Genomic DNA, 15,445 nt, shown 5'->3' with positions numbered 1-15,445 from the left:
ATTACTTGAATGGTCATAAAAGTTATTTTTAAAAGATAATATAGAATAGCACCACGGGAACAAGGAAAATAAGACGGACGGCAGCCGCGAATCTCCTCTTCTCCAGAATGCAGCTGCTTATGCCTCCAACTAAGCTTTCTAGGCATGGGTGGGCGAGGGGATGGGGAACAGACAGAAGCAGACACCTGATAATCCCCCCCACCCCACCTAATGAAAAAGGACAGAGGCTAAGCCAAATTGAGCTCTGCTCATCTCTTCAGGCATCTTTATACATCACTTGAAGAGACAGCATGTAGATCTTTAGGAGAATGAAGAGAAACTAACATGCCATGGAGAGAAAATCTGGAAAGCGTGAATGTCTGCTTCCCTTGTAAGAGCTTTAAATCTGCTCTAAATCTAACTTCTGAAGGTGGATCCAAGAATTTTTTGTTCCAGTTTTAAGGTAACTAAAGACTAAATGTAAAAGTGGAACTGGTTCCTTTTTACAAATAGGAGAAGGAGAACAGAAATAGACTGTGAGGGCGTGACTATGATTCTTACAGAATTTAATTTCATGGCCATATTCCGCAAGTGTTAAACACACCCACCATTACTGAACATTACACAGGCACCCGGACCAGCTAATTCTCTTCAGGAATTGAGGACCATGGAGCTTCATACATTTTTGAAGTCGTATTTTCCCATATGGACAATGCTGGTTCAGAGATTTTAAATGAGCTTTCATGCAAAACAAAGCAGATCAAAATGATACTATTTCTGTATGTATTTTTCCTACCTGCAGGGAAAAAAAAACCATGGTAATTATTTATAAAATACCATTAGTGGTACCATGAAAAGGAAGAAGCTGATGTATGATGTCAGTGGGATCCACCCTTTGTTCTAGTAACTCCGGTTTCTCAGGTACAACGCTATATATAGATGCTATAGGAAGTCTATTGCAACTGATGCCTTTTTTAGATCTTTGAAAATTGTATGAGGGCTTGGGAATGGGGGGAATAATGAGAAAGTGATTACCGTGTTCATGATGCCAAAGACTACATTATAACCCAATGTAATGGAAGACAATGGGCCTGAGACTTGGCACTTGGGTCCTGGTCCCAGCCCTGTATCTGGTTACCTGGGTTACTAGAGGATGTCACCTGATTTCAAGGCCTGGGTGTTCTCATCTGCAAAACGAGGGTGGTTCTAGATGGCCATTGAGACTCCTTCTAATTCTAAAATTCTAGGGGTGCCTGGGTGGCTCAGTTGGCTGAGCATCTGACTCTTGATTCCAGCTCAGGTCATGATCTCAAGGTCATGGGATTGAGCCCTGAGTCGGGCTTCATGCTCAGCACAAAGTCTGCTTGAGAGTCTCTCTCCCCCTCTGCCCCTCCCTCTGCTCACTCTCCCTAAATTAAAAAAAAAAATACATAAATAAATACATAAATAAATAAAATCTTTTTTAAAAATAAAAAAATAAAATAAAATTCTAATTTCTCTCCATCTGATGGCTGATTAAAACAAAGTCCAGATCGTTCATGTTCTCTCTGAAGAATTAAAGTTCTGTGAAGATTTTCAACTTCTTCCTAATCAAAAGTGTGTTTAAACAGAGCATAGAAGACTGCCATCCCCCTCTGGCAGGACTCAAATATTGAGGAACGACTAGAGTCTCATGTCAGCCAAAAAGATTGTCTATTAGAAAACTGGCATAGCGTAGACAAACTATAAAATGATTAACATATGTGATTATGGAAAAAGAAAGTTTAAAGAAAAGAAAGGAAACTGGAAGGAAGGAAACTGGTGTATTTACTTCTTCCTAACCTCAGTTCCAAACTAAGGGGAAATTCAAACATTTTTCTTTCAATACGTCATTCTAGAATCCTTAATTCTGCAGTAACATGAATTATATATTTGAATGACAAAAAAAGATATTCTGATGTGTCTCCTTTCAAACCTATTAAGTTCTTATATTGGCAGCACTGAAAGAGTACCAACAAATTCAGTATGTAATGAATTGAAACTGAAATCACACAAACCCTTGGGTCCTTCATCCTTAGGGGGGTGAAGGTTCCTAACTGGATCCCGGATGCTGCAATCTGTCCCTGCCCAGGTGAAATCACAGATGCAGGTGGCTTCATTACTACACACCTGTGAAGAACAAAGAACAGAGATGGCACATTTTCACTGTGCTTTTCTGAATAATGGAGATAAATGTAAAAGAGACACGGGGCAGGGCGGAAACTTTTAAAAACCTCTTTGAATTTTTTAGGTCTCCCATGGTTGACAAGGAAAGACAATGATACATTAAATTGTTGGTGTTTTCTTGTTAATTAGAGAGAGAGATCCATTAAAAAAAGAAAATGTTTAATTAAATGTTCTTTATGTTGAAAAAATTACTTAAGTGCACAAATGTCTGACGATGTAGTTTTTTCAGAAGTAGTTGTTTCTAAGGAACATACTTTAGAAACATGCTTAATTTAAGAAATTAATAGATACTGGGCTCCAGTGGCAAGGCCAATGATTAAAGACCAGAAGACATAAATCACCAATGCACTCTTTTACCTCACCATGTCCAATATCACTTTTGTTTGGTAGCATTGTCCCAGACCAAAGAGCACCCCGCCCACCTCCCCTTCTCTTAGTTAGCCAGGCTAAAGACCCCCTAGCATGATGTTTCTCTCCTTTTGCTTGTCCTGGAGACCAAGCAGCATGATGGAAAGGGCTTGTAGTTTATATGAAATAAACCACCATCTGCAAACCAGAGACAGAGGTGTTTAAACTCTTATCTGCCTGTGAGATACATTCAGAGACCGATCATTAGAGATGATAAATTGAATACAAACTTATTGCTGCAAGAAGCTTTTTAATCTGAAATGTTATAATATCACGATTACGATTAACGACACTAAATTTGACCTTTTATTTAACAGGATGAAAAAGTGGGAGGGGTAGTAGGAATGAAGGTCCTTTGTAGGCGTTAAGTTTTATGATGTTTTCAGAGCAATAACTGAAAGGTCTGTCCGGTGTTTTTATTTTAACATAGTGATTATCGCACATTGACTGTGCTGAGTGCTTTATGTAAAGCATCTAACTTAATCCTCACACTAGCAGCCTGGTGGCTGAGAGAGGGTAAGTGACTTACCCAAAGTCACCAGGAGAGCAAGAAGCAGAGCCAGGACTCAAACCCATGGCTCTTTCTAGCCTCCAAATCCATGCTCTAAATCACTAAGCTATACTGGCTCCGCCTATAAGCCTAGGATTCAACCAAACCCAAAACTCTAAATAGTCACTGGGCATGTCTTTCTTACGCCTCTCTACCTTGTTCTACTCCACATCATCTGCTCGCTATATTCTGAATTAGGTTTACCTTCACTCCAGCATCCTCCTTTTACATTATCACTCTCAATTTCCCCATGTCTCTTTTTTTCCGTTTCTAAAGTCTGTATAAATTTTTGAAATATCTTTCCTTTAATAAGCCAATTTAAATAATTATTAAAATTTGTTTCTAGATATTAAGCCTAGGTTTGCCAGGAAGCGTCTGCCCAACCACTTCATAGAATTACAAATGTAATTCACTCAACTAGAAATGTAGTTCATAGAATTACAAATACATGCAGGTGTGAGTAGAGAAAGCAACTTCTCTTTAGCTGGCAATGGTTTGAGCATAACCATACGACTTGAAACATGTGAATTCTATCAGTGATCCAACCCCTAGTCTATGTGATCTGGCACATACGGATGCTCAGTATACATGCTGAGTAGCTAAAAGGGAATTACCGAGAGGACTAAAGTTATTTTGAATGGTACAAAGTAATGCACGGGGGGTTCTATAACTCTTTTAGGAACCATATCAATTTTCTTCCAACTCTTTAGATGTCAAGCTACAGACAACATGGTGGATACAATAGCCAGTGATAAAAGAAACAACAAAATAAAACCATACCAATACATATGGGTATTATCCTTAGCAGATAAGGATACTAAGGAAATCATCATAGTCAGGGCATAAATACTGGCAACACTCACAAAAGGAAAGGCTGGCATGAAAGTCTGACCACTGTGAACTTTGAGGATGCCAAACAATAAAGGTTTGAACCGGAACACAGATGCTTACTTACCCCATGGCCTGAACAGACTTTACCCTTGGAATCAAGTGGGCAGCTACTCATATTTAGGGCCTGAATCTGTAGGCACTTCCGATCTAAACACATCATGGATGGGCCACATGGCGTTCCATCTTCTACATAGCCCACATCTGTATCATCATCTAAAATCACATGAGCACCACTAAAAGGAGAAAGATATTCATACAACCATTAGCACCATAGTTAGAAAGAAAAGTCAACATGAATGAGGCTTGCTCTTCATGAAACTAAGAGGATGTCAGCGGACATGGATGGCTCGTAGCATTTCTCCACTTCTCCGTTCCTTTCCCTTTTCCCCACTTTCCCAAAATAAAAGAGCACATTGACAGGAAACACCTTTCATTGTCATTATTACATTGCATGCCATCAAGAAAAAAATGTCATTTATTCCAGGAAGGGTCTTCTTGTCTAAGACCAGTTAGAATTGTCTTCAGAACAATTTAAAAGAAAAACACAGGGGATCCTGGGTGGCTCAGTTGGTTAAGTGTCTGACTCTTGGTTTCAGCTCAGCTCATGATCTCATGGGTTGTGAGACTGAGCCTGGCATCAACTGGCTCCGTGCTCAGCGGGGAATCTGCTTGAAGATTCTCTCCCTCTGCCCCTCCCCCAATGTGCGTGCTCTCTATCTTTCAAATGAATAAATAAGTCTTTTTAAAAAAAATAAAAGAAAAATACAGCAATCATTTGACCAAGAGAACATTATTCAACTTGTTTACTCAATAAATTTCCTAAATTTTGTTCAAAAAATTTTTGCATGTTTCCAAATCTCATATTCACTCACATAAGATGAAGGTCTGCTACTCTAAGGATACTACAGATAAAAGTTTGCAGATGCTAATGGCAATTCTGTAAAAGAATCCCAGAAGTGTTTCGGGCAACAACAGTACCATTTGAATGAAAGCACAGCATCTTAGAATTATGACTACTTTGAAAGGAACAATACTTATTTGGAATATAACATGACTCCCTAGTTTAAAAAATAAGCCTCATAGTCTCTGTGCCTCGTACTCACAGATAATTGGACGCCAAATGCTTGCCTACAGTATAAATAATATTTTAATAAATACGTTCTGTATGTGATTGACTATTAAATCATCTTCTAAGCCAGAAATATGTGATAAAACGTAAAGCTTAAACTCTTTTTTTTTGGTCATAAAAAATAAAACACACAGTGTTCAAAGAGTAACCTATTCCAATGCTCATAGCTTTAATCATGGGTCAGAATGGATACTGTAAGCCTACTCAATGATCATCATTACAAAGAGTGTCCATTACAAATAAGTGGTCTGATTTTTGAGCAAATGTAATTTGCAAATCAATATACAATTTTTTTGTGTGTGTGTTTTTTCTTGTTTGTTTTGACAGAGAGAGACACAGCGAGAGAGGGAACACAAGCAGGGGGAGTGGGAGAGGGAGAAGCAGGCTTCCCGCTGAGCAGGGAGCCCGATGCGGGGCTCGATCCCAGGACCCTGGGATCATGACCTGAGCCGAAGGCAGACGCTTAACGACTGAGCCACCCAGGCGCCCCACAACTTTGTTTTTTTAAAATAACTCTAAACATGAAAGGAGATCATAAAATCAAAGTCAACATTCCTCTTGTGAGAAACAGAAAAATTTCGCTTGATTTTTCTGAATTTGTAGTTCTTGTGATTCATTAGATTTTCAAACATTTAATATATTACCTGCAGTCAATCACTCGGCCTTGATGATAGAAGGAAGTTGGGATGATCTCACCCTGGAGTTGACCAATACGTGGAGCTCGAGTAAGATTGGTACAGAGTAAAAACCCACAGAACACATCACTGAGCATGTTAAATAAAAACAGAAACAGAACAGGACAGGAGGAATCAAGCTCAGAATAGTCAAAACTATTCAGCCCACATATATTCAAAAATTGAAAATATTTTCTCTCCTTCTAAGTAAAAATGTGTGTTCAGATATTGTTGGTTGGCTATGACCCCCATCCTTCCTTGCTAACAGGATCACAGTTTTGTCTGGGTAGACCTAGCCCCGAGGGATTGATGATGACTGGTCGAAGCCAGTCATGGCACCCCCGGACCCCTATACCCACTTTCCTAGCCATCCCACTGTCCAGCCCTACTAGAGCTAAAAGTGGCCCCTGGATGTTGAGATGTGAGGAAAAGCCAGCTAGGAAGTTGCTGAGGAGAATGTGGCTTTCTGGACAAGAGGTTAGAGCCTGATGGGGAGAAAACCTTTTGTTCCAACTCCCACACTGCCTGCCTTTGAATGTGCGGCCTTGGCATCCACCTTGCCATAGTGAGCTCACCAGCAGAAGGATACACACTCATCATGCTAAGCATTCCAGAGCAGAGGGGAGAAATCATCTGGTCCTTAGTGACACTGTTAAATGACTCAGCCCCCATGAAAGCAGCTATCTCCAGCCTCTCTGTTAAGTAAACAACGAGCTCCCCCTTAAAAAAAAGGTCAAGGAATTGAAATGGCACAACAAAAAAAAGAGAGAGAGAGAGAGAAATCCATGTCCAATAAATGCATGAAAATGTTACTAAATTCCACTGGTAATCAGGGAAATGCAAATTAAAACCACAATAATATAGCAGTTTATACCCACCAGAATGGAGAGAAGTAAAAAGTCTGATAATACCAAGTGCTGGTTCAGTATGTGATTCCACAAAATTCCCATATGCATATTATTGATGGTTGGGTTTGCTAGCACACCCATTTTAGAAAATCGTGACATCATCTGGTGGCACTGAAAATACACATACCCTCTGACCTAGCAATTTTTCTTCTAGGTATAGGTCTTAGGAGAATGTCTACGAATGTGCACTAAGTTACATGTACAAGAATACCCACGGCAGCGTCGTTCCTAACAAGCCAACACACAGAAACAACCTAAATGAGGATTAACACGGAGTGGAGAGCTACATCATGGTATGTGAGCGTGAATACAAATGATAGTAAAACCAATGAACAATAAATATGAAGAGTGACACACACCATGTGAGATGCTTCAAATGCTGAACTTAAGAGGCAAAATATAAAATAATACATGAAGTATGATTCCCAAATGCTATACCGAACTTTTAGGCAAAATATATTGTTTAGGGAGGAAAACCAAGGCAGCCAAACTCTAAAAGGCAAGCAAGTAATTGTCACAAAAGTCAGGATGGTAGTACCTCCAGGAGCAAGATGAGAGCACCTTGTGGGGAAGGATACATTTTTCTGGGATGCTGCGAGTTCTGTTTCTTGATCCAGGTAGGGGGTGACATGGGAGCTCATGTAATAATTATTTGGCAAACTGTATATTTGTGTATTATTCACGTTTCTGCTTATATGTTGCACCTCCCAACTTTTGAACATTTCAGAAAACACGCATTAATTTTCTTTAACTCAGTGGTGGTTGAATATTCTGTTACTAGATAGTCAAAAGCTACCTTTTATACAATGATCCAATCTAATGCCTCCCAAACTTTTTGAAGGGACAAAGACAGAGAGAAATGATCAGGTTTGTCTAGGACATTAAGCTAATTAATGAAGCTAATGAAATCCAGGTGTCCGACCACATGGATTTTTAATACTTTAGGCCCCACTTCCTCCTGGTCTCTGTTACCTCAGACAGAGGATCAGTATTTTGGAACATCTGTGCCTCACTCGTGAGACATGAGGTGGGAAGATCTGTTCTATTATTTTGGTTTAATTTTAAAGAAACTATGGTCAAAGATTTGTTGCCTCGTCAGCCTCATCCACCATCAAAGGCTGCATGGAATAGCAAAGTTTCAGGAAACACAAGAAAAATGAAACTTCTTTAAATCCTTGCTCTGCTTCAGAATTGTGAGAATCCTCATTGTTATGGAAGGATAATGAAGGAAATTTGGCCCATAACTTGATGGGCCTATAGATCCATGTCATTGAGTTAACCTTAATAAACTATTAAATCACAATTTTAATGTTCCTTGACTAATCCAGGGAAAATATTACCAACGTACTCTGAAAATATCTCATTTCCTGAGTAAAGATGCCTCCAGAATGCACTTACCAGATGCTTTATAGAAAGGGAAAAAAATCTGATATGGACATGAGATGTTTAATTAAATCAAATGGTATTGCACTCACAGAAAAATCAAAAATATGTATTACTTCATTTTAATTGTCCCCCAAATATATAGTCTACATATTTTCCTTGTAGAGCTCTGTGTATACTAGGACATTCATAGGCCATATGTTCCAGCAAAAGTAGAAAATTAAGACCTAAGAGCATTTTATAATACCTTAGCAAAGTGTCTTTTCAAAACAAGCATCAAGTAAAATACAACATACGAGAAATGTTCTGAAGTTTACGAAATGGTGTGAGTCTATGCCACAGTTAACAGCTTGGTCCACAGCAATTTGCTTCTAGATATACTAACGTATTTTTTGAAATACATACTGTAAAATTTTAAATAGTTGAGTATTTATTAAAAATCAGTAACATTTATTTCGTGGTCAATTTACATTTGAATCAGGGCTTCCAAATCACTCATCGTGCCCCCAAAGCTGACCACTCACTGTTTGCTGCACTGGATCCATCGGTCTCCGTCCCTCCCGCAGTTTCCCTTCTCAGTGCCTTCTGTGTTCAGCTTCTCGTAACAGAACTTATCAGACCCGGAAGCCTCTTTTGGAGCAGAGCACAAGAAGACAATGTGTTTTAGTTGTCTTTGTTATGCACAACCAGCAGCACCAATGGTAAATGTTTAACAACTGGTTCTCCAGAAAAAGAAAAAAAAAAAAAAAAAATCCCTCTTAGCATTTGCCAATTTCCATGGTGTAAATACCATAGTGTCAATTTCCGCGGTGTAACACATGGCTAATTTCAAGCTATCAATGTGATGGCAACAGGCTTCTGAAGTTCCTCAAAACCTCACACTTGGCTCTTGCAAGCTACTCCAAGACAGCTCCCACGCGCTGCTGTTTTTAACTTGAGAAACAAACTGATTTCAATTCTTGTTGGTGGGTTTGAGGGAGGGAGGGAGGAAGGGGTCATCAGCAGGAATTAGGGAAGTGGCACTTAGAAAACGAAGAAAGATTCTTAGGCCTGTTTTACACGAGTATTAAAAGATATTATAAAGTCTTAGGCAATTAAGATTTTATGCCGACACTTGGATTTTGGTATTTAAACCTTTTAAAAGACAAATATGCCTCTATTATCTTTCCTCTTTCAAAACTGAAGCACTGAAAGTAAATCTTTCAGTTACATGATATTTGCCAAACACTGAAATCACTCCTGCAGGGGCTCTGTTATCTCGTGTGCTTTCTTTTCCTTTGGGGGTGACCCAGTCTCAGCCAGCAAGACAGACATTTCTGTCTGCTGTGGTCTGGCCCCCATGAACCGACGTTTACAGGACAGGCACTGTAAATGTCAGGAAGAGAATAAGTGCATTGGGGCGCCTGGGTGGCTCAGTCAGTTAAGCATCTGCCTTCAGCTCAGGTCATGATCCCGGGGTCCTGGGATAGAGCCCCTGGTCATCAAGGCTCCCTGCTCAGCAGGGAGTCTGCTTCTCCCTTCCCCCCCACCCCTGCTCATGCTCGCTTGCTCTCTCTCTCTCTCTCTCTCTCAAATAATTTTTTTTTTTTTAAATCTTAAAATCTTAAAAAAAAAAACATTTAGGGACTGTACCGAGAGCCAGGACCATGTACCCAAATCTCTGGGTCTGCACCTCAGGAAGGACCTGCATTTCTTCCTTTCAAATTGAGATGATAAAACTACAGAATTTTAAAAGTAAGTCTGGTACTTCCCTGAGGTAAAGGAACAAAAGGCTAACCTGAGGGATAGTGGTTAAACCCAAGGTACAGAGTGATTCACACAAGTGGCTGGATAATAATGTGACCGCCACACTGAACCCAATCTTTGCAGGTGCATGTGACATCCCCTCTCTGACAGCCCCATCACTGTGTGACACGGCTTGGTTCTGATGACAAGTCCCCAGCTTCAACAGCTGTTTGCTGTGGTTTTTGTGACTGAGATTCACAGCTCTCTTTAGTCTCACCCTTTTCTGGATTTTTTTAAAAAAACCATCACTCCAGGGGCGCCTGGGTGATGCAGTCGGTTAAAGCATCCAACTCTTGGTTTCGGCTCAAGTCGCAGTCTCGGGGTCGTGGGATCGAGTCCTGCATGGGGCTCCCTGCTCAGCATGGAGTCTGCTTGAGACCCTCTCTCCCTCTCTCTCTGCCCCTCCCCCTTTCTCTCTCTCTAAAATAAATAAATCTTTAAAAAAATACAATAAAATAAAAACATCACTCCAAGGGGTCCTTGTCTTCAGCAAGACTGGCAGAGCAGGATAAAACCCAGAAAAACCGTGTGCAATCACCAAGCAGGAAAACGCGACTTACTTGTCCCCCACACGTGCTGACATTGGTTGTCCCGGGTCTTGCACTCTCCATTGTAACAGCGGCCCTGGGGACAGGGACACACGTTAGGAGGCCCACGCAGCCAGCTCCCTTGCCCGCAGATTTGCACTGCAAGGTCTCCTTTTGTTGTTATTTGGATAAGTTGATTTGTTTTTTCACTCCATACCCAAATATTTTCACAGTGAAAATAAAAATCACAAACATCTTAAGGGAAGCACAACAGACAGTTAAATTCTAAAACTCAGAACAGACCTCAGAGTACAGCTCTTTAAGTCAACACTAATCCTCTGAAATTTTAAATTTTACGGAAAACAAACGTTGATACACTTCCTCGGGCGATTCCAAAATGATTTTTAGCTTCTTTGGGGTATGAATGTTACATCATAACACGGCTTCAGAAAAGACAAAACCCACATCATCACACACGATAGCACATTATAACAGTCATATTTTCCCATAAGAGGCTGATGTTATTGAAAGATGGTCACAACACAATAAATTAGATTCCTAATTCCTTAGTCATTATATTTTTTCTTTGCCCTCAATCTGGACAATTTGTCACCAGAGTTAAATATCATACTAGATTTAGTATTTAATATGCCACGAAGCAACACGGAATTAGAAGTCCATTGCAATAATGCATGGTTCTTTGAGTTGCGATTTCCCTTTGAAGATATATTCATCAGAAAGGAAAAAAAAAAACTCACAAACTAGTCCTTTTAAAATTACACTGAAAACTTATAGCCCAGCATACCTGATTTTGATTGCATGCATATCCATCTTGTTTATGAAGGTTTGGTGGGCACTGAAAAATACAATGTTTTTCATTAACGTTCAACATAAGTACCTTCGCCTTATGCGTACAACATATAAATATGAAAAAAAAAGCAAGCATGGTGAATATGTAATTGGGAATGTCTAGAAAAACATGAGTAACCCCTTAAGTAGTTATCCAAACTACTTCTTCTATTACTGGTAAAAATAATAAATTCATCCATGCAGTGAGTACTTTTTACTTCTCTGATTTCCATGAGGTAGACTAAAATAGGAACTTACATTCACTTGCGTACAGAGTCAAAAGTAGAAGGAATTAAAACGGACAACGAAGGGCATGAATCAGCTTGTTATGTAGGAGTGGACACATTTTGGGAACTAACTCACAGGACCTTTCTCAGCCCTGGGAAGTGTCAAATATGCATTCGACACCCCTGACACTCACCTCTAGGCCACATTATTGAAAAAGAAAAAAATAGTCTCTCAACTCAAGGTGAGTGCTGCATCTCCATTATGTCTCTGACCTCTCCAACTACAGACGTGCTACTAGAACAATTGTGATGGGATGGTCATTTCTTTTTCCAGGTCTGTTTATCAAGTCATTGTTTAAAGGTACACTTCATTTCCCCAAAAAGTTACTCTGAATGAACTAAAACTTTTACTCTCTATGCATTTTATTTGCCACATTTGAGAGAGTTGAAGACAGTTCAAGTCAAAGGCTCTAGTACAGTGTTCAAAGCAAATATGCAAAGAAGAATATATATACAAAATATATATACATAAAATATATATACAATATACAGGGAAAGCAAGTGAGTAAGAAACGGTCTTCGCCTTCTCAGTAAAGGACTGTTCCGCTTTTCCCATTGGTCAGGTCCCAAACCATGAAGTCATCCTCTGTCTCTGCTATTCTCACACCCTCCTTCCAGTCCGTCAACCAATCCTACCAGGCCTACCTTCAAACTAGAATCACAATCTGACCACTTTAGTCCATCTCCCCTGCCAACCCCCACTCCAATCCGCCATCATCCCTCACCTGAATTATGCAGCAGCCTCCAACTGATTGCCCTGCTTCCATCCCTGTTCAGCTACTGGAGTGTCCTTCTAAACACATAAATCACATCATGTTGCTCCTCTGCTTCCCAACGTCAGAGTTCAACATGGTCCTCACTTTGCCGTCCCCCCAACTCCATCCTCTCTCTGACCTCATCCCTGCTCTGCCATGCCTGAGCTGACTCTCTGCCAGCGTGCCAGGCACACTTCCCGCCCCATGGCTTTGCCCTTGCCCTTCCTTCGAGCTTCCCCCAGGTTTCTGCACGGTTTGCTCTCAAAAACTGTAAGCCCTCCGATGTTGGCGTTCTCCGTTCCCCATTTCCTGGTGTTTTCCTTCTCCATAGAACCTATCACCTTATACTCATATACGTTACTTATTCGTTTGTCTATTGTCCCCATTCCACACAGGCAGGGGTTGTATGCGTGGTTCCCTGCTGCCTCCCTCGCAGCTGGAACAAAACCGGGCTCAATTATTATTGAGTAAGTGCTCAATTACTATTGGTTAACTGGATAAATAAATGAATGACCCATGCAGACACAATTAAGTTACTCTGTTCTGGGGCGCCTGGGTGGCTCAGTTGGTTAAGCGTCTGCTTTCGGCTCAGGTCATGATCTCAGGTCCTGGGATGGAGCCCCCGCATTGGGCTCCCTGCTCAGCAGGGAGTCTGCTTCTCCTTCTCCCTGACCCTCCCCCGCCCCACTCGTGCTCTCTCTCAAATAAATAAAATCTTTTTAAAAAAAGTTACTCTGGTCTGCACATATCAAGCTGTTTATCAAGTTCACTACAGAAAGGTAATAGAACTAATTTAGAATTCGCAATTGCTAAGAAGCACTAATAAAAGGAACACATTGAGATAAAATGCTTTGGTTCTACATCTTTCTAAAGAATAACTGACTTTCATATAAGCCTTCATTCACTACAGCTTTTCAATCAATCTGATGGTGACTACTCAAAGGACATACATTATCAGCACCAAAACCTGGCCTACTTGGGCCAAGAGCATAGAAAGAGATCCTCGTGGGCTCCTTCATCCATCCACATCCACTCCAGATGCAATCGGTATCTTATTAATCAACTAACAGTAATTATTCACTTACTCCGAGATGAATACAATCACATCGAACAAAAATGCAAAAGAAATGTTGCTACTAGAACAGGTATATCAGGGTCTAAAATTAATTTATCACAGTTGACTTTTGTGATGTTTCAATAAAAAAATTTTCTGTATAAGTCTTTACTAATTAAAAAAAAAAAGCCCTGATTATAAACTGTTACAGCTACATGCAAGATTTCTAATCAATTTATTTTTAGTTTAGGCTAATAAAAGCAAGTTGCTTATCACTGAAATGTTTAACATGGGGAATTATGGAATGTCTTACATTCTCTGGGGACATTTAAAACAGAAGAACCATAAATCTGCGTGCTTTGTTCTACCTGTGAGTAGAGCTCTAGATTCGGTCTCTAAATGCCCTCCCAGCCCCCAGTTTCAGGCTGTGCAGGAAAGTTCACAGGAGGCAGCCTTCAACAGTGCGGTAGCATTTAAATGTGCTTATTTTTAATTGTGTTATGCCACCCATATAGACGGCATCTTTTATAGCGCTAACAAGATACATTTCCCACATCTTTCAAAAATACCTTTATTATATCATCCAGTATCGTTTGCCAAGGATTTCTCTCAGTGGCACAAGTATTATTTATTCCGTGATAAACTGTGATTTTAAAAAGTAGCTCAGAGGCATCAGTAAAGGCTAAGATCAAAATTAAACAAAGACATGAGATACGAGGCATAAAGTCATAATGTTGCCAATGAGGCTAATTCTCAGAGACGCAGAGATTCTCTGAGATCCCCTTTTTCCTAATCATAATTAGTATCAGTTAAATTCAAGGCTCACTGCCTGTTACAAAGCAAAAGAATTCTGGGGGATCCTAACTCCCTCTACTCCAATTATCTATTTAAGGCACATTCCGGTCATATAAGGAAATTATTGCTAAAAGAACATGCTATTCTAATATGCCACTTAGAAATTAATTTAACAGTGCAATCTTCCCCTTACATATATACATGAGGCAAAAGGAACATTTTAGGGCACCTGGGTGGTTCAGTCAGTTAAGCGTCTGACTCTTGATTTTGGCTCAGGTCATGGTCTCAGGACCCTGAGATCGAGCCCCGCATTGGGCTCCATGCTCAGTGCAGAGTCTGCTTGTCCCTTTCCCTCGCCCCCGCCCCCCTGCTTGCTCTTGCTCACTCGCACTCCCTCTCTCTCAAATAAATAAATAAAATTGTAAAAAAAGAATGTTTTAAAAACTTAGACACTAGAATATTAAGTTGAACATAGAGCCCTCATTATAAAAGCCTTACTTCCAGTAAATTCTATGGCAATTCAGGAATTAAAGGCTGAAATGAAAAAACTGTACTTCGAAAAGAGCTGAAACACAGAACCAAAACTATATATGATGGCTATAAGAATAGTAGTATTCTATAAAACTAAAAATATAACTCAGTGAAACAGCATACCAGGATTGTCACAAAACATAAAACTTGGCATAAAACACAAAACCCACAATTCTAACACTCTTTTACTGTATTCTAGGAAAATTGCAAAGAAACCCATTTACGTATATAAATAGAAGAAACAGATATGCATAAAAATCAATAAAGAATAGCCTGAACATATTTCACTGTATCATATCCTTAAAAGGGTCCCTTTGAATTGCATCTCAGATAAATCATACATCAAGAACTTCCAAAAAGGTTAGTTAGAAACCTTTGTCTCCCTCTCGTTTTTTCCCAATGAAGGGAACTCAGGGTCCCTCCAGCTATTCCGCTCCTACACTCCATGCCCCCTGAGGCAGGTAGAGTGACCGAATGACTGACAAACCTGGGAAGAATGACTGGCCCTTTGGCTCGGTTCTGCCATTCTTCTCTTGCCTACTCACATAAATCATACTACTCTCACTGCTCCTCCGAGACATACAAGACAACGGCCCATCTCTGCAAGGAGAAGTCGCTCCAGACCCACTTTTGTCAATAACCTGTTCCTACAGCCTGAATCTAGGACCTATAAAGAGGCTCATTTAGTTCTCACACTAAGTTATGGCTTTCAGCTTGGCCATATTCAATATGAAA

At 40.1% G+C, this 15,445-nt stretch overlaps 1 protein-coding gene across 3 annotated transcripts in view; it reads right to left on the bottom strand.

Moving 5' to 3' along the window:
* Window positions 1-15,445, bottom strand: part of ADAM23 (ADAM metallopeptidase domain 23) — a 166,699-nt gene that overhangs the window by 18,285 nt on the left and 132,969 nt on the right. For all 3 annotated transcript variants that reach the window (XM_027591124.2, XM_027591123.2, XM_027591125.2), the window contains exons 19-24: window positions 11,245-11,295; window positions 10,473-10,536; window positions 8,652-8,757; window positions 5,807-5,926; window positions 4,098-4,266; window positions 2,016-2,127 (exon numbers count right to left, since the gene is read on the bottom strand). In XM_027591124.2, coding sequence (XP_027446925.1) covers window positions 2,016-2,127; window positions 4,098-4,266; window positions 5,807-5,926; window positions 8,652-8,757; window positions 10,473-10,536; window positions 11,245-11,295 — 622 coding nt within the window. The remainder of the gene's footprint in view (window positions 1-2,015; window positions 2,128-4,097; window positions 4,267-5,806; window positions 5,927-8,651; window positions 8,758-10,472; window positions 10,537-11,244; window positions 11,296-15,445) is intronic.

Source organism: Zalophus californianus, chromosome 3, assembly GCF_009762305.2.
Source record: "Zalophus californianus isolate mZalCal1 chromosome 3, mZalCal1.pri.v2, whole genome shotgun sequence".
NCBI lineage: Eukaryota > Metazoa > Chordata > Mammalia > Carnivora > Otariidae > Zalophus > Zalophus californianus.
The sequence above is the reverse complement of the archived record's forward strand: the minus strand, read 5'-3'. Positions and strand labels throughout refer to the sequence as shown.